Genomic DNA, 25,423 nt, shown 5'->3' on the forward strand with positions numbered 1-25,423 from the left:
GATAGTAAATGGGCAAATAAAATTACCAATCAAAGAGAATATTTGCACCTCAGGGTTGAAATGAAATGTTCTCTCCTACTCTTTCCTCTTCCTCTCTTCTCTCTCTGTCTCTCTCATCCTCTTTCTCTTTGTCTCTCTTCTCTTTCTCCTTCTTTTCCATTCTTCCTTCACTTATTCTTTCTTTCTCCCTTCTCTCTCCTCTTTGTCTTTTTCTGTCTCTCATCCTCTTTCTCTTTGTCTCTCTTCTCTTTCTCTCTCCTTCTTTTCCATTCTTCTGTCACTTTCTCTCTCCTTCTCCCTTCTCTCTCCTCTTTGTCTCTTTCTCTCTCTCACCCTCTTTCTCTTTGTCTCTCTTCTCTTTCTCCTCCTTTTCCATTCTTCTATCACTTTCTCTCTCCTTCTCCTTTCTCTCTCCTCTTTGTCTCTTTCTCTCTCTCTCTTACCCTCTTTCTCTTTTTCTTTCTTTCTCTCTCCTTCTTTCCCACTCTTCTGTCACTTTCTCTCTCCTTCTCTGTCTCTTTCTGTCTCTCTCCCCTCTTTTTTCTTCCTCTCTCCCACTCTTTTATCACTTTCTCTCTACCACCCAACCTGTCCCCATACTTATCTTTGACTGATCATGTTTGCAATAATTTACCTTTTCTAAATAGGCGCAGTTCACTTACCGGATCCCGCGCTCAATCAAACACACACACACACACACACAGAGAGACAAAACCATTTTTCTCCAAACTTTGGTCACAGCATGGTTCTGACTTCGGCTGGTGGGAACAGCTTTCCCCTTTCCTCATCCAGTTTGGCAGCGAGTCTAGCGGAGAGCTGTCCCCATCCCCGGTGACCGGGGCAGAACGGGGGTAGCGAAAAGGCGGGCCCGGCTCTTCTTGGCTTCTGCCTCTCCTTGCAGCATACAAGAAACCCTGTGATCTCCGGTCTCTCTTAAGATATGGAAACTAAGCCCGGCGCCTGATACAGACGTCACAAAGGAAACGGCGAATAGGAACAGCTCATGGTCACAGATCAAAAGAGGAGATCACGATGGAGAAAGAGCATCCATTAGCACTGCCCTCCCTCCCTACCCTACTTCTGCGCATCTCGAGACCACCGCTTAAACAGAATTTGCCCCAAAGTTTTTCCCACAGACAATGAGCTCTTCCTCAGACCTTTTACGCACGCAAAAGATTAAAAAGCTAAATTTACTGCCACGCATGCCTGGAACACCTGCAAAGAAAGAAGGGTAATGCGGGCAAATGTGTGAAGGAGAAAGAGCAAAAACCAACCTGTCCTTGCGCCATTCCGACGATACAGCCACGCGCTGTCAGACTCCAAATAAGTTCTAACTAGGTCGCCTGTCCGCCCAGACCCATCATTTTCTCTGTGGAGCAACCCGGACAAGCAAAAACTTCTTGAACGGGAGTCTGGGGTGGGCACGGAGGTGCGGGCGGCCCGGATGGTTGCAGCCCCGACTTGCCTCACCCAGTGGCGGCCCAGACTAGTGGGCGTCTCCGGCGATCCCCCGCTGGCGGCGAAAGAAAGGCCCAAAACCACGCGGAGGACGGAGAAGAGCTGCGCCATTGTCGCCTTCGCTCTTTCTCCCGCCTTTCTCTCCCGTTGGCCACCAGCAGGAGGAGGTGGAACCGGGGCGGGGGCACAGAAAGGAGGCTGGGAAAGCTGCCCCGGACGGCTTTCTCGCACACAGGACAGGTGCAACCTGGGAGACACAGGGAAAGGCGCCCGCTCGCCAGCCTGCCCACCCACCCTTGGGCTCCAGGGGTAGCACCTCCCCAGCGCCACTGCTGCCGCACTGCTTCCTTCACGCCCTGCAGAGTTTCTCGCACACAGGATGGGCGCGACCTGGGAGACACAGGGAAACTCCGCAGGGCGCGAAGGAAGCAGCATGGCAGCGGCGGTGCTGGGAAGGTGCTGCCCCTGGAGCCCAAGGGTGGGCGGGCTGGCGAGCGGGTGCCTTTCTCACACACAGGGAAGGGGAGGAGGGCGGCGGCGGCTGTTTCACTAACCCCATGCAGGGCCCTCAGCAGCAGCAGCAGCAGCCACTGCTGCCGCCGACCTCACACGGTGGTCCTTGGGGGCGCTGCGGAAGCCCTGCCAAAGCACCCTTTTCCAGACTCGGAGCAGGATGAGCAGCAAGCGGAGCCTCATTTAAAATGACGGCCGTGGCCGCTCGTTTGCTCCGCTGCTCTTGCGTGGAGGTCTTAGGAGGCAGAGAGGTGGGAGGGGCGCGAAGGAACCAGCGCGGCAGCGCTGGGAAGGTGATGCCCCCGGAGCCCAAGGGTGGGCGGGCTGGCGAGCGGGCCCCTTTCTCGCAGACAGGGAAGGGGAGGAGGGCAGCGGCGGCTGTTTCACTAACCCCGCGCAGGTTACTAATTCCCAGTTACTCACCAGTGAAGCAAATGGCTGCGAAGGCGAAATGAAATGGAGACTCCTGCGACTCATGTGGCGTGCTAAGCGGACTCCAGCCAATCAGTGAGCTGGCTGGGATGGAAAACTTTAAGCACGATGCGGCATGCTCAAAGTTTTCCATCCCAGCCAGCTCACTGATTGGCTGGAGTCCAGGCCAATCAGTGAGCGGCAGGATGGGGTGGCTTAGATTTTTAGAAATAGATGGGGGAACTAACGAGCGAGCTAGCGGCAGCTGATGGGCGGGGGAGCAAGCGAGCCCAAAAATAAAGCAGGGGTTTCCTAGAACAGCCCGGGACATGGGAAAAATTATGAAAAGGCTTGCCTGTTCCACCAGATGCGGGACGTCTGATCACCCTATGCAAGATCTAATTAGAAATCATTTTGTTTTCAAGTTAATTTTAAGTAAATTTTACAATAATTTAATAAGGAAGCCAATTCTTTTTTGTGGCTTTTAGAAATGCAACATGTTTAAACCTGTTCAGTAAAGATGATTGGTTCCAACTGCTCAGGAAATCACAGCAATGGTTGCTAATCTTCAGCAATACTAGAAAGTAACCATAATCCCAGGCCTGTTGAGGGCAATGGGATAGATTTATAAAGTAAATACGTATTCTCCCCCCCCCCCTCTTATAACACATCATTTTCCCATTTTCTCATTCTTCACCACCTTCCCAGCAGACTGACTCATGCATAATACCGGAGATCCATAAGAAGGAAAATGCTCAGAATAAAGGACTGTAGGCAGGTAAAGCTGGAGACAAAGAGAAGTTTAATTACTCCTATACACACACACACCTCTTTTTTGATGTTAAAATGAGGCATCTTTCATATGCTGCTTAAAGGTGGAAGGAGCAAACAACACTGCAGCCTTTGTCCTATATGTAGCTGCAACCAAACAGAATCTCCAAAACCAATGACTATACAAGGCCTTATGATCTTGTTATTGAATCCTGTAATATGATTCTTGAGCCAGAATAATCTGTTCTATACATCACCTTCCTATCTATCCACATGGAAATGTAATAAAATAAACATTTTAAAAATGAAAACCTATTTTAAATGTTTATTACAAGGCCTGATAATTCATTGCAATTTCATATGCATTTAATTTTATTTCAGTTTTAATAAAAACAGCTATCTCATAGACTGACCAAATAATTAAAATGGCCAATTGAAAGGAATACTTTGGAGGTGGAATATGAAAAAATAGGGAAAAAATTCAACCCAATAGTATATATGTAAGCAGCAGCAATTACATTTTTATAATTACAGATTGAAATACAGGGTACATATTAAAAGGAATGTTGTGTTGCAGCTTGCATTAGCTGCATTACATACATCTTAAAAGGGAGGCAAAAACCTAGAGTTTTTATTTCCCTTTCATTGATACATTTAAAAAGCTGTTTTGCAAACTGCCTTTCTTTGGAAATGAAATTTGTTGCAAGCCCTTAAAGAGTTATATTTGAACATGTACAGTATAACATGCAGATTCAACGATAGCAGCCATCATCTCAAAATCAAAACTCAGGCTCTGCCTCTTTGGGATACAGTATGTTATAATATGTAAAGTAGTCTTTGTCACAAGAAAGTCAGTTTGGTGTAGTGGTTAAGTTATCAGGATAGAAATTGGGAGAGAGAAAGCACAAAGACAGTTGGGTGACCTTGGGCTAGTCATTCTCTCTTAGCCCTAAAAAGTAGACACAGGCAAACCACTTCTGAAAGCCTTGACAAAAATACTACTGAGATTTGTTCAAGCACCAGTCAGAGTCAACTGTGACTTGAAAGCACCCCCCCCCCCAAAAAAGGGGGTATGATGTAAAAACACAAGCCCGTGTCAATCTTCCCTCCCCCTGGTTCTTGTACTGTGAAGATAACAAAAAAGAAGAAAAAGGAGGAGTTGGAGGAAGAGTTGGAGAAGGAGACCCATGATATCTTCAAATCAATTTAGGCCATAGTCCAATGTTGGAAATCCCTTTCACTTACCTACTTCTTTTGGAAGGACACATACTGGCCTTGATGTAACTGTTCCCAGTGAGTGCTTAATCTCTATCCACATAGTGTATCCGGACAGAAGATAAAAGGGCTGAAAGATGCACTCATAAACATTATTCCTCAGCAAATTGCATTCTTTCACCTCTGAATCTGAATGCATGCTCGGAGATTCTGAACAGTATATGTCATTCCTTAAAATAACAAAAAAATAGTACTTATTTAAACCTGGCACTTGAGATCACATAAATACTGTAATATAGCTTCTTCATAAAAAAGAATGTAAATGATAAAAAGTAGTCTTCACATAACCTGCAGTTTATTAATTTTTTAATTACAAAAGTTGGAATTAACTATTTCAGCTTACTCAGCTAGAACAAATAATTTTATTTATGTAAAATTATAAAATGTATATGTCATTAAATGTTATTTCAGCATATCTCCCTGAAATAAAGCTATATTTTATAGTATATTAAGATGTAAACAACATCCTTAGGCAAATGCCTGGAAAATCTGTTTGCATCTCAGAATTTCTCATTTTAGATCATCAGCACCATTGTATCAAGTCTAATGAACTAACAAGCCTGAAGCTCATTCTAACTATACACATTTTGTTATAAAGTCTGAGGCTACTGGCTTCATCATTACATTTGAGGCTGAGTTTCTCCATACTGCCATTTCAGTCAGATGGGAAGTCAATTATGTGAAGTACTGGAAGACATTTGGCATGTGTCATATTACCAGAATCTGAGTACACACAGCTGGTGTACTCATGATTGATTACTTGATTGTTGTTATTAGTCATGAAAGATATTGCCTCTTTAACCAAGCCACAGATTTTGAGTCTCTTTGAAAATAGGTAGGTCATCCAGTTTTATATTTACTTTTTGGCAATTCACCAGGAAAAAAAATAAGCCTCACAGTTTGATGTAAAGCCTGCTAAAATCAGTGGGAATGCTGATACTGATAACTAATAGGATCTGTGAGGAAATGAATAAATGTCTCTACAAGATACTACACACTAAAGAAAGGAACTGCTGTTATCAATCTAGTTTCTCTCTGCGTTAATGAAAAACTAAAAGTGACAGGTACATAATATGTTTGCTTTCATTCATGTTTTCTCTTTCTTTTGTAGACTTTGGGGATGGAGGGGTGGGAAATTGAATTATTGGTTCCATAGCACTGACTGGTGACATAATCACTCTATGTGAAAGTGTACACATGAATAAAGATAATTAAGGGGTATATGCCATATTGCCATTAGAAAAGAGAGACAGAGATCACTTCTAGCACACAAGGAACTTTGTAAAACTTATTCTTGTTCATCTTCACAATGACTCTAAGAAACAGTTCAATATTAATCTCATTTTGAGAATGGGAAACAGAGATTGAGGAAAGGAAGGTGATTTGAACAGCACTTTGCAAAAGCTAATATCCAATGCTGCCACAATACTGAGCCAAGGAGCCTTAAGCCAAATGTAATACGCACTCCTTTCCCTGGCAAAGACCTCAGACTAAATTTATTGATTTTAAATGAAAGTCATTTTTTTCCTCTAAGATGCTCAAAATTGTATTTGAAGCTTAACAATAAAACTATGAGTATATTAGGCTGCGAGACAATGACTAAGACAAGATAGTTCAGAGGTCTTCACAGTTAAGCCAGATTTGAATTTACAACACTTAGTTACTACCAGAAATGTCCGCAGGGAGATCAAGGGAAGGCAAATTATGAAAGCAGCTTTCAATATTTTCAAGAAAGAATTAGATCCTGTGGATGCTTCTGGTCACCATGTTATATGACTTATTTGTTAAAAGTGTCACTCCGTGATTGACCACCAGGTTATCTGCCCCAGAATACATTATATAGGAGCTCTGGTCAGCAGATGTTGTTTAGAACTAACAAGTAGCAGATGAGGAAGCACACTACTGGATTGATTGACATTAGAATAAATTAAGAATTAAGATACCCAAGGGTCACTTCTCCTCATCCTTTTCTTCGATGATGATAGAGGGAATGATTATTTATTTATTTATTTATTTATTTATTTATTTATTTATTTATTTATTTATGTATTTATGAAATATATTTGCCACCATCTTGTGTTCAATGACACTGGGTGGCTTACAACATAAAATGTTAAAAAATACATTTCCTAATAAATAAATACAAATAAACACTATTTTTCAGAAAGGACAGGTTTTGTATAAGAGGAAGACTTGAGGATTCAAGGACATTGGGTACTACAGTAAGTTACATTCTTTAATAGATTATGTTCCCCTAGAAAAGTTGGATTAAGTAACCTAAGCCCAAAGAATAATCTTGGCAAACTATGTTCATGACTGAATTGAATTAATAAAGCTAGGGTTATCAAATCTGCAAGTAACACAAAATTTGGTAGCTTAATTCATACCCCAGACAATTAAACTCGTTACCCAAACTGGTAAACTGGTTATTTTAAAAAGTGATAGTTCTTTAAACTGATATCCATACATTAAATTTACATATGAGTTATATATTTGCACAAAAACCTGTGGAGAACTTTATAAAGTTTACAGAATCATATCCATTACATACAAGTTGACGAGGCACTGCTTTCACTAAAGCCAATATGTGACTCCAAAGGAACAGAGAGAACTGCAAATGGGTAGTAGGATAAGTTCCATAAGATTAAGTACAGTTGATCACCATTTGACCAAAAAGTTAATATGGAGCTTGTAATAATTTTATAATATCTTGATGGTGCCATTTTTGTTGGCCCAAAGGAAAGTACTGCCTCAGCAAGTGGTAGCACCTAGTTGACCTGCTGTTGGTTCAATACCTATGCAAGATTGTGTCTGGTTTGACCTACATGGAATATCAATGGTACAGCAAGATTGGTATATTTAAAAAAATACTGCAGGAGGTAATGGCAAAACACATCTTTAATTGCATGGAAACTATATGGACATGTCCCAAGATGCAATGAATTATCTTGATAGGAGGAACATGTCAGCAGTGGATGGTTGCAATCCAATTAGTAATTTATTAAATTGAATACTTTTTAATATCTTTCACCTCTAGAATAAGGTGACCAGATTTTAACATTGGTAAAGCGGGACACCATTGACCGGGGGGGGGGTGTTCTTGATTAAAAATCAGGACTTTTTAAAAACACCGCGGGATGCGGGACAAATTGTTAAAAATCGGGACTGTCCTGACAAAAGCAGGACGTCTAGTCACCTTACTCTAGAAAGTCAACAAAATTAGCACTATTACATCAAGGATTATGGCCAGAGTGCAAGAAGCAGTATCATGAATAAAAATTGTAATGTATGTTGGTATTTATAGGGCTGAATTTCAAAATCAAAAGGGTCACAAAATATCTCTACCTCTGCTGTTTAAAAATCAAAATTTGGGAACTTAATGTGTGCATCATATATTCGCTCTCAAACTGCTATTAAGCTCTAATACTGTAAGTGATGAGGGAATATAATAAAGAATGCCGGTCAAAGCTACAATTTCTAGCCCAAGCTTCCATTAGAATTAGTGATGCTGTAATTCCAAGATAATTCTAAATTATGTTTAACCATGTTCTCTGAAATTTTGAGAGTTGAACTCACCTCAGACTATCAGATTTGAAAAGTCTTTTTGAAAGGGCACAGAATTCAGTTTTTCCCACTTAAATCATATCCAACCTTTCTTTCAATGAACAGTTCCGTATCACTGTATAAGATTTTCCTCAACCCTGTACTAACAAGCTCTGAAAGAAATAGCTTTTCAAAAATACTATATTGAAATGAACGTATACCTGTAGTATCTTAACAGCAAAGTACTTTCCAAAAGTATTGGATCTGGGTTGATGGACCAGGAACAGGTCATTTTTTGTAAGTTGCCATAAGTTTCACATGTGATATTGATATTAGCATCTATTTGAAAGACAGCATTAGTGAATATGCGAACAAAGAATAAGAGGTCATTAACATTTATATTTGTAGAAACAATCTGATATATTACCTATTATGTATAGTTCAGCATAACGATGATTACATTCCTTATTTTCATTACAACAGTATAAAGCATTAAAAAGAAATTTTCCTCCAGGCTTCATTGCAGGCAAGTTGGTAAGTGTAACTTTGCTAGTGTAGTCATTCACAAAAGTGTACTGGCTACTTGAGATTTCTTTTGCTAAATTCAACCACCACACTATCTTCTTTGATGAGATCATTTTGTCTTTGGTTTTATAAACACAATATAAAGAAACGTTTGTTCCAACACTTGCTAGGAGTTTAGAAGGGAAATACATGACATCTATTACAAACAAAAGAAACAAACATTATAATATTTTAAATATTTCTTATAACATTATTCTTTATAAAAACAACCACAAATGTTGGGATTTTTAACAACTCGTTTCCCATGTTACTTTAATAGTCTACTGCTATTACTTACTTTGTAATCTACTTTATAATTCTTTCCTCATTAATCAAGTTTCACATTTCAACACAATAAAAAGCCACTCCTCCCTCAGATTAGATCATGAGCATCCAAGCTTTTAGCTTGCCTGGGCTGCACTGAATGAAGAGGAATTATCTTGGGCCACATACAAAATATATAATATAGTTGATGTAAATAAAATCACATAATAATATTAAAAGTTGTGGGGTCACATGAAGGCCATGGGCTATGGGTTGGACATCCCTGAATCACATATTCTCTTCCTCCTTTGTTATAAAAGACAATACCCCAAACTTATTACTATTTTCAAAATTATACAAATACAAATTTATTTTAAATATTTCAACTATTTAGAATAAAATCTCTATTTATCCAAATTAAGACTACATTGAAAATTCATTTGAATCATAGTCCATGGTATTTTTACAAGAAAGATACTCTGATTTCAAATACTATGGACTATAATTCCATGCATAAAATTGCCTATATCGTGGCAAATTTGAACCTAAACTTTTGTTTTTACTATAGGTACTTCAAATTGTATAACACACCCACACACACAAGTGGCTTTATATTTTTCAAAGCAGTCAAAAAATTAACTAATATTCTGGATTAATAACATTTTAATGTGAATGTACCTTGTAGATCCATGATAAAAGGTGAGCTCCAATCACTCCAAAGACCTAATTCCTTATGGTTCTTGCACCGAACCTGAATTATATATGAAGATGCGAGTAATTCATTATTTATGGTCAGCGATGTTCCCATGGTAATTTCAGCCACCTATTAAATTGTTTTTTAAAAAATAATATAATAAGAATAATGCCATTCTTTCACTGAATTAACTTAAAAATAAAATAAAATCAGAGATGATAAAATGAAGCTAATAAAAAACAAAAAAGGGTTTATTTCTTGTTTTTAACACCTGATGTTTATGTATCCAGAATGCAAAAGTTATATACATACACTTCATGGGGATATTGTCCCCTTCCAATTTGGTTCATAGAAAATGCATTCAGTAATACAAAATGAAAATAGAGAGGATTGTGCAACAGTGGTGGGATTCAAAAAAATTTTTTACTACCGGTTCTGTAGGAGTGGATTGGTGGGCGTGGCAAGAGAATACTGTAAAATCTCCATTCCCACCCCACTCCAGCAAAATCCCCATTTCCTCCTGATCAGCTGGGACTCGGGAGGCAGAGAACAGATGGGGGCGGGGCCAGTCAAGTGGTATTTACCAGTTCTCCAAACTACTCAAAATTTCCACTACCAGTTCTCCAGAAGTGGTAAGAACCTGCTAAATACCACCTCTGTTGTGCAACCTTTCACATATGCACATAAAACTTGCTTCCTAGACAATTCCATGCCAAATCTCAAACAGGTTTAAACTACATCTAAGGAGTAGTATTTTGTGCACGCAATTGGGAAAGTAGATTGTAATCCCATTGCATCTCACTTAAAAGTATGCTTTAGTGCTTGCATTGTGAGCTAATGAAATGCAGGTAGTCCTCCACTTATGACCCACAATTGAGCCCAAAATTTATGTTGTTAAGTGAGAAATTTGGTAAATGAGTTTTGCTCCATTTTATGACTTTTCTTGTCACATTTGTTAAGTGAATCACTGAAGTTGTTAAATTACTAACATGGTTGTTAAGTGAATCTGGCTTCCCCATTTTCTTTGCTTTTCAGAAGGTTGCAAAAGGTGATTATATGACACCAGGATACTGCAACCATCATAAATATGAACCAGCTGGCAAGCATCCAAATGTAAATAATATGACCATAAGAGTACTGTAATGGTCAGAAGTGTGAAAAATAGTCATAAGTCACTTTTTTCAGTGTTGCTGTAACTTTGAACGATCACTAAATGAACTATTGTAAATCAAGGACTACATGTATAATCCAATGAAAGTGAAACATAATTAAATTCCTTTTATTTTGAAGTATTAGGTTTGTTGATTTTAATCATTTCAATGCACAGGTATCCAGTACAAACCATTATAATGAAAACATAATGGAAGCCGGCTACAAATATCTAAAACATGTGGTTTGTGTAGTGATCTGACAACATGTATTTCCTGTTAATTCTATCTTGCTGCTCCCAAATGTAAATTCAAAGGTTCAAGAAAACTATGTGTTATTCTCCATTTACTAAATAACCATTTTTATTGCATAGTTCATTTTTCAGTTTCTAAGAAATGTAGGATTGTTAAATTAAGCTTGCCAAATTTACAGTAACTCTTAAACCTATTTTATAAGAGACTCAGAATAACGAATTTGTCTCACCTGTTGAAAACTTTTAGTTGAGTTTGTAAAACATTTCACTTCGTATAGAAATAAATTGGATTTGGATGCTGGCTGAGACCAAGAGATTTTTATTTGTCCCGTATCTGCCATTTCAACATGCAGACATAATGGAGGGTCAGGTTTTACTGCAAAATAGTATGATAAACAATATGCCTTAAACACTTCCATTTAAAGTAATATTTGAAACTTGCTAAAATGTTTTTTTTAATTTGATCATCTCTATATGTGTATACAAATATTTTATTCGCATAAGTTCAAATATTTTTAAATAACACAGTTAATATCTAGAGCATTTTTTTCAATCAATTTTATCTTAAGCAAGAAAGAACGTTCTAGTTAAACAAAACAATTTCAACATACAATATGCCTCAGTGAATTGTGGTTGTGGTCTGAAACAGTTTTGGCTGGAGTTTGTTCAATAGCCAAAAGAAGCAAAGTAATAATTAAAATTCTCATATTATTTACTATATCTAAGCTTGGAAGGAAGATTTCCCATACCAGGCAATAGATTTGGTAGAAAAAGAACAAAAGTTGGTTTTTTTTTAAAAAAAAAAAGATGAATAATACAAATAAATGACTGTTTTTCTAATTCAATGGGATGTAAAGTTTAACAATATGCCCTTATATTAATGCTGACCCTAAAACTACCACCTGGCTAGGTTGAAATCGGAATATAGATATTGAAGATCAAGTATCAAGCAATATACAGATTATTTTATAAGTAATCATGGAATTTGATAGTATTTGTTTAAGAAGCTACAATATTAAATATTGTATGATACATCTCATTAGTTGGCCTGTTTATTATAATAATTTCATTTATTTTCCATACATTATATTTATATAATATATATTTTATCTGAATCACTGTTATGAGAAAATGATGTATAATTCTGTACTACTGATTTGAATATTAAACTTTTATCACTGTTCTTGAATTTTACAATTTTATCTATAACTACATTTCTTTATTTGAAGAATCCTGCTTTGAAAATAAGCATACTAAAGCAATATAATTCAAACAATATGAAAATACAACTGACATAATTCAAACATTATTCATGTTATTAAAATATTTAGTCATTTACAAATTATTCAAGGTATTTGTAAAACGAGTTAAATGATGTACAATAACTAATGTAACATATAATTTCTAGTAATTCAGTACACACTGATTTATAATATGAACATTCCTGAGCTACTGTTTGAAAAAATGTACACAAGGGCAAATCTACATCTTGTATTAAAGAAAGAATCTCACTTCATGTGACTTATTTTTAAAAACTAACTACCACTAGAAATTCTGTGCCTTGGAAGAGTGAGTTTAAAAGTAGAAGTTAACATCACAAAACTCACTTTCGCAATTCCATTCCACAACAAAGTTATCTTAATCCGTGTTTTTAAAAATAGATCCAAACCTTGCATCATTTGAAGTGATGTAACTGAATTATAACAAATTCTATTTTTATTCTGCTAAGTAGAAGATTTAAAATATTGACTATTGAATAACATGATTTACAGAAACATTGTGTAATTCCTGTAATTCCACCATGTTTCCCAAACATTAAACTATATTATAACTAATATAAAACACTCATTCTAAAACATTTATAATAATTTACTAAACTAATATAATAAAGAAACATTGTCTATCTATTTTTGATTATAATAAAATACCAAATAGTTCAAACAATGAGTAATTTTGAAGCAGCTACTTATTAAGCCAGAAAGTATCGAAAGATTAAATGCAAGCATCATCTGATTATATAAAGCACTGATTTAATAATATAGAGGTAAAATTTAAAAAACTAAATTATATTTTAATGAAACAAGCATTATACTAACACAGCTACTAAAATGTAACCTTTCAGAATGTCAGCATCTCCTCAAAGTCCCCCCCCCCCATTTTTCCTGTTCACACTTGGAATAAAGCATTACATAGTGAAATTGTATGTTTTAAAACATCATTTTTTTCATAGGAATGCAGATCAACTTCCCCATATTTATTCCATTAAGATATGTTGAAACTACAATTTCCACAATTGCTAACAAACAGTTCCGGGAGTTGTAGTTGCAGTATAACTAAGGCAGGGGTAGCTTCTTGCCAGTTCTAACCTCTTCTATAGAAGAGGTTCCACAAATCTATAGTGCCATTTAGAACCGGTTCCAGCTCCCTCCCCCCGCCTGTCCACACATCATCAAGATGAAGAACGAAAGGAGGAATTCTGGGAGTTGAAGTCCACAAGTCTTAAAGCTGTCAAGTTTGAACACCCCTGAGGTTTTTTTTTCTAAAGGGTTAGGAGTACAAGGGTCTTGTAACTTGACAGCTTTAAGACTTGCGTGCTTCAAATACCAGCGTTTCTGAGCCAACATTTTGATTGCTAAGCAAGAGCATTGTTAAGTGAGTTTCACCACATTTTACAAGTTGGCCACGCCCACCCAGTCACATGGTCAGCAAGCCACTCCAACCTGGTCAAATGGCCAGCAAGTCACTCCCACAAAGCAGGCCACACCTACAGAAGAGGTTCTAAATAATTTTGAAACCCACCACTGAACTAAGGGTACCCTATAATAGAATAGAATATTTTATTGGTCAACTGTGATTGGACACACAAGGAATTTGTCTCCAGTGCATAGGTTTTCAGTGTATATACAAACAACAAAGTAATATAATCATAAGATACTAATAAGAGAAGGTAGTAGAAAATATATTGTTTTATTAGAAAAGACTGGTGTCTTTGACTTGTCAAGTCTTCAGACTCATTTATGTGTTTTGTGACACATCATGGATTATGAAAAATAATATATTCTTCCTTGAATATAATATAAAATACAATTTTATTTATAACATACTATGAATTTAAATAATTAAAATTTACTTATATTAAGTCTAAGTGTCAGAATTATGAAATGTCAAAATATAAATCACAATATTCAATGAATGCTAGATTTATAACAAATAATACTAATTCAACATTTTAGGGAATTCATACAGGACTAGTATCACTAAACAGAATGACTGTTTTACTTCTCATTAAAGCATGTTGGAACGCAAAAAAAAGGGGGTTTAACATAAAGATTTATGTGCTGCCTTTCCCATTACTTCATAGTTCTGAGAGAATCTACCCTTTAGAATGACTTAGCCATGATATAATATCTATACCTATAAACGAAGATTGTATTCATTACTGTGGAATTTCAAAAATAATTCTGGCTCAGTCTGTCAGAGCTTTGCAAGCATGCTTGATGTTTTTGCTAATAGATCAAAACTTACCAATATCTATAGGCTTGACTGACATCAATGGTGACTGCAGTAATATATTTCCATTAGTGATCTTCAGCCATATAATGTAAATATGATTCAGTTTTATTGAAGATACCTGACATTCATATTTTTGGGATTTTAGAGTATTACAGTGAATGACTGTAGAATTTTCCTTTAATAAATTTGTGGAAGCATTTTCCAGTGATGTATCTGTTCTGAAAATAAAATAAAATCAGACATTTACTTGTTATTTCTTTTACTAGATAATACAGAGGACTTTATTAGAAATTCTGTAAATTGCTTGCATTATTTTTCTTATGCAAGAAATGGAAAAAAAACTGTTGTAAATGCCACAAAGCATTTTTACTTATACAAAGGCATGATAAAAATGTGCAGCCATTTTATATAATTGTATTATTAAAATTCATTTCTACATCAATATCTATAAGCACTATCAAGCGATTCCTATGGCAGATGGAAAACAAACATTTGAATGATGGTGTACCTGTACCATTGCAACTATCCCATTTTTAGTCATTTCATCTATTTTATTAGAAGAAAATGTTCACAATATGAAATCTTCACTGGTCTCAAACTGATCAGTCAATGGAACTCCCCGTCTTGTCCTGTAAGGGGTAAATATGCTTGCTTGCAGGCCAGCTACACATTTGCAAAAAAAACCTTCCTTTTGGAAAAAGATTTGAGAAACAAGAAAGGAGGCAGAGTGCCCAGGCAACTCCACAAGGGGGGACAATTACAAACCTTAGTGGCTTCTTCTTCCCGCTAAAATTCCCACCAACCATCCAAAGGCAACACAAACTCTCTATAATTATAAAACTTGACTCGGGGAGAGAAAACATAATTCTGAATCTGCTTCAGTGTTTTTTTACATCTGATTTTTAAATGTCCCCATTTAACAAAGGGAAAAGAATTTGGAGATGGCCAGAAGTTGAATTGTTTTACAAGGAAAAACCACAAGACAGAAGTAAGAAGATAGAAACCTCAACTATAGAGCAGGCATGGTTGGAGGATGACATATTGTGTTGTTGTGTAAATGTGGAGTTTATGAAATCCAATACTGCTATTACTCACTTGTGTAGAAAAACTTGAAAGAATCCAAGAAGTATAACCACCGTGTGGCAATTATTTGGGCAAACTTTGCACAAACAAAAATTCCTGCAAAATATTATTGTGTATTAAAGGAAAACTTCATATGGTTGAATTTTCTGGATGAATTCCCCCATTACACAGCAAAGTTTGAAAACTACAAAATTTTATATAATTTTTTTAAAAAAAAATCCTATAGGAAAGGAGAAATTATTTTTCTGCAAAAAAAAAAGTGTTTGTTTGATGCTTTAAAGAACCAAATCTGGAGTGAATGAAACACTTTTTAAAGACTGAAACCATAAAATCATGCTTTTGGAGCAGGCACTCCAAAACGTACATTACAATTTTGTGTTTTTTTTTTAATGTAAGTAAGTTAAAACAAGTTCATACTGTTTGGAAAATGAATTCCAGGGAAAGGTAAAGAATGGAAGGAACAAATGGAAGGATCTGAAACTCACAGTTGCCTTTGTATAATATTTTGGTATAATATTAGATCTATTCACCTTCGAATACTATTGAAATCTTTTCAGAATGAAAAGGTATAATTTTCTTGATGAATTTTTTTTTTAGTCTGTACAGATATAATACCAACAGAATGTCAACAGAACATGCAACAAGGCAAGGAAAAAGGCTTGCAAAGAGAAATATAAAATTGCATCTGTTGCTTTTTAAAAGGCTATGCCTCTTTTCAGCTTTTTCTTCAAAATTATATCCATCAAAATATAAAATTACACTAAAACATCAAAATTAATATCCCTCAAATATTCTTATGTTATCTTCATGGTGTTAAATCTAACACTGTAGTTTATTAAGTAATTATATAATATGCTTTTCTCATTTCAAACTCTTTTGAATCAATGTGTATGAGATCTGTGTGTATGATTTTTTTAATCACATCTATTTTTTTATTTTGTCTAGTTTTGCTTTGTTTTGTATTTTCTTTCTTTTTAGGAGTTTGTATTTTAATGTTCTGAATAAAATAAAATAAAAATTTACAAAAAAAGAATTCAAACTCTTCTGAGTTCATTATTTGGACTAGATTATGGAAAGTCTGGGTTTTTTTTAATTTGACAGTATACTATTTTGTTTTCCTTCCTTTAAAAAATTTAGTTCAAAATATCTTCTTTGGCTGGCATCTCTAAATATATTTTTTTTGAGAAGTTTTTAGAAAACTTCTCAGATGAAACAAACATTTTTGAATATATATTAACTTTTGGCATCAAAAATGGAAGGTACTAGATGAAGTGTAATAAAAAGACCAAATTAGCCCTTGGCAACAACAGTGTCAGTGTGAACAGAAGCAGTAACTAACAAAACACCTTAGCCCTTGTGGCAGATTGTCAAAGTAATAAACTAAGCACCCACATAAATTAAGCAGTGAATAAGTTTAGCAACAGGGCAAGGCCAAGGCAGTTGATCATTTCCTTGCCGGCAACAATGAATAATTCAACAAATATATATATATATATATATATATATATATATATATATATATATATATATATATATATATATATATATATATATATATATATATATATATATATATATATATATATATATATATATATATATATATATATATATATATATATATATATATATATATATATATACATATACATACATACATACATACATACATACATACATACATACATATATATATATATATATATATATATATTTGTTGAATTATATATATAGCTGATGAGAGCTAAATAGCTTGAAATAGATCTATACTAGTCTCCCTTTATTTATTTATTTATTTATTTATTAGCATAAATATAACAAATGTAACAAAAAGGCAATAGAGCACAGGTTCGATTCCCAGCAAGGGTATGGCTAGCTGATGAGAGCTAAATAGCTTGAAATAGATCTATACTCGTCTCCCTTTATTTATTTATCAGCATAAATATAACATATATATACACATACATACATAGATACATACACACACACACACACACACATACACTATGTAGGAGAATTGTCAGTTGGCATGGATGATCTCTATGGTTACTATCTTCTCTTAGACAACGGTTCTATTCTTGATAGAAAAGAATATTTGTAGTTCAGGATAGAATTGTGGGGTCCTTGGTGCAGTCAGAGCTGGTTGTTTTCTTGCATCAACTATGGTTGATATGATGATGTTACCTAGTTTGGTAATGAAATGTCTGCAAGAAAACATTCAGGCCCAGAGAGCACCAAGAACCCCACTGTTCTATTCTTTTTATTCTAGGGACAATCAATCTTTAAATAGGGTTGCTCAAATGGTGCAGATAATAACGATCACTTATTTTCTTTTCATTTCCTTTCTCCCCTTCTGAAGGAGAAAGGTGACCACATTTCACAAAATGAGAGCTTCCTCTGCCTCTGAATTTCGATTCAAAGTTTTAACATGCCAAGCTGAATTTAATATATTAAAATCCAGTGACGTGCGGTGAGGTTTATGGCTGGTGAGGCAAAAAGAAAGAAAGCGGCTTTTGGCCGCTGTTAAGAAAGAGGCTTTTGGCCGCTGTTAAGAAAGAGGCTTTTGGCCGCTCCGGCGCTATGTCCACCATAGAGGCTTTTGGACGCCCCGGCGCTGTGTCCGCCATAGAGGTAAAACTTCCTTAGACCAACAGAAGATTTTAAAAGCAGAGAGGACCTATGGAAAGCTTCAAAGAATCAATGCTGGATGCCTGCCGCCCCGGCGCTAGAGGCGAAAGCCGCCCTGCTGCTATGTCCAAAAGCCCTGCTGCTATGTCCAAAAGCCCTGCTGCTATGTCCAAAAGCCCTGCCCCTATGTCCAACATTAAAAAAAAGTGCCAGCCCACGCGCCAGCATAGGCAGGTAAAACACATAAGATCAATTCAGAAGCAAACATTTTCTGCAATGCAATCTATGCTAAATGAGACATTTTTTTTCATAGGAATGGTTATGATAGAAGTACATGGAGGAAGACCAAGATAAATGTCCCAGAATATTCTTCTTAAAAGTTAAAAGCATCTGAAGGATTTGTGGCTTGAACAGGATATAATTTCCTCCCGTGGAAGTCACATCCCCAGTCTCCTCCAAGCTTATAAATTCTGTGGTCTGTATTTTGCATTCTACTGCCAATATTCTGAGACAGCATGTAAACACTCCATAGAAACATGTAAAGCACATCAGTCTTACTCCCTAACATTTCAAAGAAAGTAAATATTTCTTCTATGTTCCAGCAATGTGGCAAGCCATAACAGAAATAGCACAATTCAAGCCCATATCTTCTCTTTCTGGTTAGCAATGGAAAACCTAGAACTGACTTCCAGGCAACCTCACAGCTAGACTATGGGTAAAGCATCTGTGTCATTCAAATGAAGTGATAGTCTATATGATGTATGGCCCTAATTTATAGTTTAGTTAATAATAAGTGCCAAATATGGATTCAGTGATGTTCCACATTCTCAGTATCAAATATCACTAATTTAATATTGGTAATTGAACTTTTTTTGCACTACATTGGAATAAAGGTTTGTGATGCTGCACGTTATTGTTTCCACCCTTGAATAATTAGGGAAAAATTAGACCATGAAAGCAATTCATATCCAAAGAGGGCCTTCAAGTGTGTCTCACATAAGTCACTTGTTACATTAGAGCATAAAAATACTGCAGTGAAGGAGCCAAAAACAATGTAGAGAAATAGAATACATTGTGTGCTAATGATGACCATGTGTTGTTGAAATTGAATCTGGAAAATGAACATGTGAAATGGTGTAAGATTCAGTGGGCAAGAATTTTGGTTATAATATAATGCTTGAGTAATGGGGAAATGTGGACAAATGATTTAAAATTATACTAAATTATCATTTGAAAAAAAATTGTTACAAAATTATGCATCTAACACCTGGTAACTTGTCAAAGATATATAAAGGTGTCTCAAATATATGTTGGAAATATAATTTTAAAGATATATTGTATCATATTTGGTGGACTTATGCTGAAGAAAAGAGATATTGGGAACAGATCCATGTCATAATACAGAAGATCTTTAAAATTAACATAAAATTCAAAGCTGAAGTTCTTCTTTTAGGGTTATTCAATAAGGAGTTGGAAAAAAGATCTGGAACTTCATTATTGTTTAGTTGATTGCAGCGAGAATTCTTTATGCACAGTAATAGAAAAGTATGTTAAATCCCAAGATAGAATAATAGATGGAAAAAGAGATGAGCACTAGCAGAGAGAGCAAAATTGACTGTTTTAATTAGAGAAAAGAATACATCCAGCTTTTGGACTTTGTCCACTTTTGGACTTTGCATTTGAGTAAAAAAAATGAAATCTTGGTTTTGGTTTTCTGATTGATTAAGTTAGTTTGTTGAAGGAATAACTAATACTTGCTAAATTGGTAAAGTAAAAGTACAATTCTATTTTATATTCTACTGTGCTGAAAGAATTTGGAAATCAAAGTTTTCTTTTTTCTTTCTTTCTTTCTCCTTTTACCTTAAACTTCTCTGTCATTTTCCTTTCCCATTTCTATACTATCTTTATTTTCATTTGTAGTTTATGATAATTCTAATGATTTTTAAGAAAAATAGAACAAACAAATACTTAATGACAATTATGTTTTATTTTGCATTTTCAAGTATCTTCACAATTATTGTACTATAAAACTGAATCACAACAGAGGTCACAGTGATTAAGACTGCATTGCTAATCAATGCAAGGAGAAACTATAATTGGAAACTTTAAAAAATAAAAATAAATCATATTGGGAACTTTAAAAAATTAAGTTATAAATTCCTATTTTTGGATCACAGTTCTGGTAAATGAAGTGTAGGAGGGGGGGAATACTCTGGTTTAGGTTTGTGCTGTACTAATTGCAAGTGTTCATTGTTCCATTGACTGCTATTTTTCTCTAAATTCCTAAGAGAATTCAGATGCAATTATGAATATTTTACTTCTCTCAAAAAATTAACTAAACATACTACATTAGGATCAATTTCTTTTAGAAATCTGGAAAAAGCAATATTTCGGGAGGGGGTAAAAATAATGGTAAAATCTGGAGGAAGAGGGGAAGGGGGGAGGGAGGGAGAGAGAGAGAGACTTTAAAAGTGAATCAATTTTGGATTCTCAAAACTATTCATTCCTTACAAGTTAATATATTTTCATGCCTGTGGGAATCCTTATGATTGGTGCCTGACTATTTATGCTTGTTTCTTTTATCTTACAGAGGTCATACAATGTGAATTAAGGCCAACTAGTTAGCCATGTATTCCCAAATTCCCTTGGACAATCTGAAGAAACACAAGGATGGAAGCTCATTCTATTTAAATGAGAGAATTTTCTTCTCATTCTGAACAAGACAGCCAATAAAACCACAAATATTGCATTCTCCAGTGTTGTGAGTTTTCAATTTTTGATATTTTAATAGCCAACTCTACATTCCAGAATAAGTCTTCTGAGTTCAGCATGCCTGGACACTTGGCCATGATTAAAACCAATCATGGCTTAGTTTGATACATAAACACTGCAAAAAATACACAAATGATACATGCATGTGCCTTTTCCTCCTGTGAATTTTAAAGCAGAAAGCTTTTTGATATAGTGTTTCTAATGAAAAAATACATATTCCCAATAGGGAACATAATATTCAGGTATTTCTGTATTCCATTCAGTAAAACTAAGAACTATGTCAACAAAATGTTTTGCTATTCAGAAAACTGTGGAATACAAAATAACATTTTTAAAGATTTCAAAGAGGCTGCATGATTATACAACTTTAACAGAAATATCTGATGACAATACAAAGCACTCTACAATATTGATTGTTATTCTGATTGCTATTCCTGTTTTAAGTCTTAAAAAGATATTGCTGAAGAAATGTGTTGATAGAAGATACCTGTCACGTGCCAAAAAATAAACATGCCACTTTACAAAATAACAGAGTAGAGAGGACGGAATGTTAACAGTTTATTTTTCATGTTTGGAATATAGCTCTAATTCCAGAGTTCTTAAATGCCATGATACTATGATCTCATCACACAATACAATGAATTAGTGTAATATATAATCTCCAAAAAAAGGAATAATTTTATTGGGTTAGGGTTGGACTATAAACTTTTCATAAGTACATTTTAATCTATTTAATAAAACAATATAATGTTATAATTTTATAAAATAGAACTGTTCCATGGACAATATTCCTGAAATGTAATAACATTTAAAATCATAATTTAACAGGGAGAATAGGCTTGCTTACTGAATAATTACTGAAATCTTTAAATTTATTTTGAAGATAGCAAGATCTCATTCACTCCAAAACAGAGTGAATCTTTGCCTTAAATCAACTTTTTAAAAACTGTTCTTAAAATGCAGAACACAGGTAAGAAGCTATATTTTGCTTTTAGTATTCTGTATTCCATGTCAGTCCTTTTTTCCTCTTTCAGCTTGGTACCTGGTAATCCTGTAATTCGTAAACCTCACAAATTTTAACTTGGATTTTGAATATACTTACAATGCATGCAGTAGATTAACTGTAAAGTCTTCATTCAAATATGGTGACTTAGTAGATAATTTCACAATACAAAACAATTCTTCTGTGGTTTCATTAGTCCAAAATTGCAGATTCCAAATTGAATCTAAATAGAAAGTTAAGCATTTAAAAAAAAACACCCAAAAACTCCCATCCCTGTAACCCCGAACTCTTGAAATAATTTATCATGCTCTCATTGGCGGTCCTATAAATGTAAAAATTAAATTATAATATATCACTGCATTACATCAAATCATTTTTGCAAATACAAAAATGGTGGAGTTTGTGTCATGAAGTCAGATTTTATCAACCCCCACTTCTCCCCCATCTCATGGGCAATCCCATACAACTACTACCGGTATTATGCATATTTATTTATCCCTTCAATAATACCTTTAGGCAAGACTGGAATATACAATTTCTCCATTGACACTGACTTTAACTCCATTCAAGCAGTAGTCAAAATTCCGTTGCTGAAAATATTTTTTTTTAAAGTTATTGTAATTTGTTTTAGTTTGGTCACTATTTTATTCATGATCTATTTTACTGCATACAATTTCATTTATCTATGTTCTTTGCTCATATTTTCATTGTATATGAAATAATCTCAGTATAAATTAAAAGCACATTTTCCAAGCACACCTATCTGCTGAAGTGTTGAACCGACAATTCTTGAAGAAATAAGTGCTTTGGCTTCCATTTCTGCAGTGTGTGCCAAACAATTCATATATGTATCACTCCAATGGCAACATAAGACATTATCTCCAGCCACAAATACAGTGGCATTGGCTCCAATTGTACCATGCACATCTTGCCAAGTAGGAACATCCTCTGCCATTCTAGCTGGTATACAGGGCATTTCAAAGCTCTGTGGAGGAATCTGATATACCATGCAATGAGAAATGACCACTTGAAAGAAATCTAAAGAGAAAAAAAAGAAGTTTGAATATTGATAAGAAGGTATATTGATATATGTTATATGTTACATTAATCAATAGAATTTGATTGCAACAATTTTAATATCAACAATGTTTCAAAAACACAAAATTACACACACACACACACACACACACACACACACATGTACGTACACACACACACACAAATAGCCAAATAACATTCATTGTCACACAGTTTCTTATCTGTTGCAATTCTTAAACTACCATTGGTGGCTTAAATAATTTAAAATCTGTAGACTAAATCTATAACTATTTTAGTAAGATTAGCTGGTATAATCCTAATAAGTATTCAGAATGGCTTAATGTGTCATTCTAACATTCTATTAATATCTATAGGATGCAAATCCTACCTGCCATAAACAGAGCTTACAGAAATCTCTGGGTTAAGAGTGAGATCCATTCCTATCTGTCCTTAACTCAAAATTACGCATACGAATTGATTGCCTATTCCTAAAAATGGTGGATAGTGTTTTTCGTTTCAGCTGTATATTAAAAATTTGCTGCTTCAGCAGTTCATGAAAATGTTGTGGTTCAGTGGTTCATCATCCAGAGGAAGGAGTTTTCCATTTGTAAATACAAGTTATCCATCAGTCGGACATTCTTAACTCGGGGACTGCATACTTCTAGTCCACTGTAAAAAAATTATATACCGGTATGTATTTCTTTGGTACCTTCAACTCTCTGGTGACTCCTAGTGATTGCCTGGGCTAATCCCTGCCACTTTCTTGGCAATGTTTTTGTTGTTCTTTTTTTTTTTTTTTTTTGAAGTGGTTTGCCATTATCTCCTTTGTGGGCCTTAGACAGAAGAGCTGGCCCAAGGTCACTCATTCTTTATGCCTAAAGTGGAACTAGAACTGATAGTCTCCTGGTTTCTAGTCTAGTGTCTTAACCATTACATTAAACTGACTCTCAGCTTAAAACGAGTGCTGCTGCTAAAATTGTTCTGGAAAATTGAAGAACTTGGGGTAGTAAAAATTAGCAAAAGTATGCCTTTACCATTATATTATATTCAGGAAAAAGTCCAGTTGGTAAAGAAGAAGCTGGATCTAACCCACAGTATACATTTATACAGAAAATTAGCTATAACAAGAAATCATATATGATACCCCCTGTAATTAGGGGGTAGAATTACACTACAGATGTGTCAAACAAATCTTCTAATTACAGTTTCTGCAGTGGAATAGGAGTAAATACTCCAGCAATAAGTATGATTTATTTGTTTTAACTGTTAGTGCAATTATAAAGTCATAAAATATATTTGAACTTAAGCACTAGTTTTAACATTTGCACAGATTATGGCATCTGCAATTTAAAAAGGAATCCATCCTACAAGTGAGAAGCAAAGACAAGATATTTCAACTTACTTAACTGTAGAAATCCAGTCAAAATGTTGTTCCAGTTCATCTTGTTCTGCTTAATAGATCTTGGAGGGAAATGGGGAGAAAGATCATTTACATTTATACAATCTAAAGGATGTTTCACCAGCTAATTTTTTGTTTACAAAAAAAATTCAACTTTTCCAAAGACTTGGGGAGTTAGTGGAATTTTTATTAGACAAAGGCAATAATGAGGTAAATAACTGTCTTAGAAGGAATGGGCATTTCAGGTATCCAATGGATGGCTTTCTCTTTGACCTTCACCACTTGAATGTGCAAATGAGTGCCTCCATACAGCAATTCAAGAAGCCTTCCTTGCTGATGACTGTGTGCTGTTGGTGCACTAATACAGTGAGCCATGGCTGATGCTGAACAAATTCTCAGAAGTTGCTATGCTTTTCAACCTGACAATCAGATTGAACAAAACTGAAACACTTTACCAGCCAGTGCCAAATACCATCCCTGTAGAACCACTGTTGATAGCACCCAACTGACAAATGTAAGCAACTTCAAATACATGGGAAGTATCATTGTGAGTGATGAGTCTTTGGACAACAAAATTGATTCCAGGTTCAGTAAAGCTAACCAGGCATGGGGAGGGCTATGTACTAGAGTGCTCAATCAACACAACATTCATATCACAACAAAACTAAAATCTACAAAACTTTGAGTATCTCTTCCTTTCTATATGGATGTGAGTTCTCAACTCTACATCAAACAACAAAGAAATTTTCACAGGCATACACTCTGCTCCATCTTTGGAATTCGTTGGCAAGACTGTGTCTCCAACCTGGAGATTCTGGCTTGTGTGGAGTCCACCAGCATGTACTCCCTGATTATCAAAGCTCTGATGAGCTGACTTGGTACATGTCATCAGAATGAATGTCTGCCATATTCCTTGCCAATTGTTCCACAGTATACGGGAATCTAAGAAGACACTTTGAGGGCAATCATGCAAGCTCTAAAAAAACACTGAGAAAGAAACCCTGTGCCACTGTGACATCCAGACGCTGTGCTTGTGACAGAACCCAGTGATAAGCCTTGTGCTATGGGTGCCATCAAAAACTGACAGAAAAC

At 35.3% G+C, this 25,423-nt stretch overlaps 1 protein-coding gene across 1 annotated transcript in view; it reads right to left on the bottom strand.

The window, feature by feature from the left end:
- Positions 1-24,374, bottom strand: part of LEPR (leptin receptor) — a 46,241-nt gene extending 21,867 nt beyond the window's left edge. The window contains exons 1-9 of the mRNA XM_087720785.1: positions 24,335-24,374; positions 22,654-22,932; positions 21,994-22,117; positions 14,421-14,626; positions 11,126-11,271; positions 9,478-9,622; positions 8,399-8,692; positions 8,193-8,310; positions 4,399-4,598 (exon numbers count right to left, since the gene is read on the bottom strand). Of these exons, the coding sequence (XP_087576911.1) occupies positions 4,399-4,598; positions 8,193-8,310; positions 8,399-8,692; positions 9,478-9,622; positions 11,126-11,271; positions 14,421-14,626; positions 21,994-22,117; positions 22,654-22,932; positions 24,335-24,374 (1,552 nt within the window). The remainder of the gene's footprint in view (positions 1-4,398; positions 4,599-8,192; positions 8,311-8,398; positions 8,693-9,477; positions 9,623-11,125; positions 11,272-14,420; positions 14,627-21,993; positions 22,118-22,653; positions 22,933-24,334) is intronic.
- Positions 24,375-25,423: the final 1,049 nt, after the last annotated feature.

Source organism: Thamnophis sirtalis, unplaced genomic scaffold (assembly GCF_051295495.1).
Source record: "Thamnophis sirtalis isolate CommonGarterSnake01/CBP01778 unplaced genomic scaffold, rThaSir2_p1.2 scaffold_7, whole genome shotgun sequence".
NCBI lineage: Eukaryota > Metazoa > Chordata > Lepidosauria > Squamata > Natricidae > Thamnophis > Thamnophis sirtalis.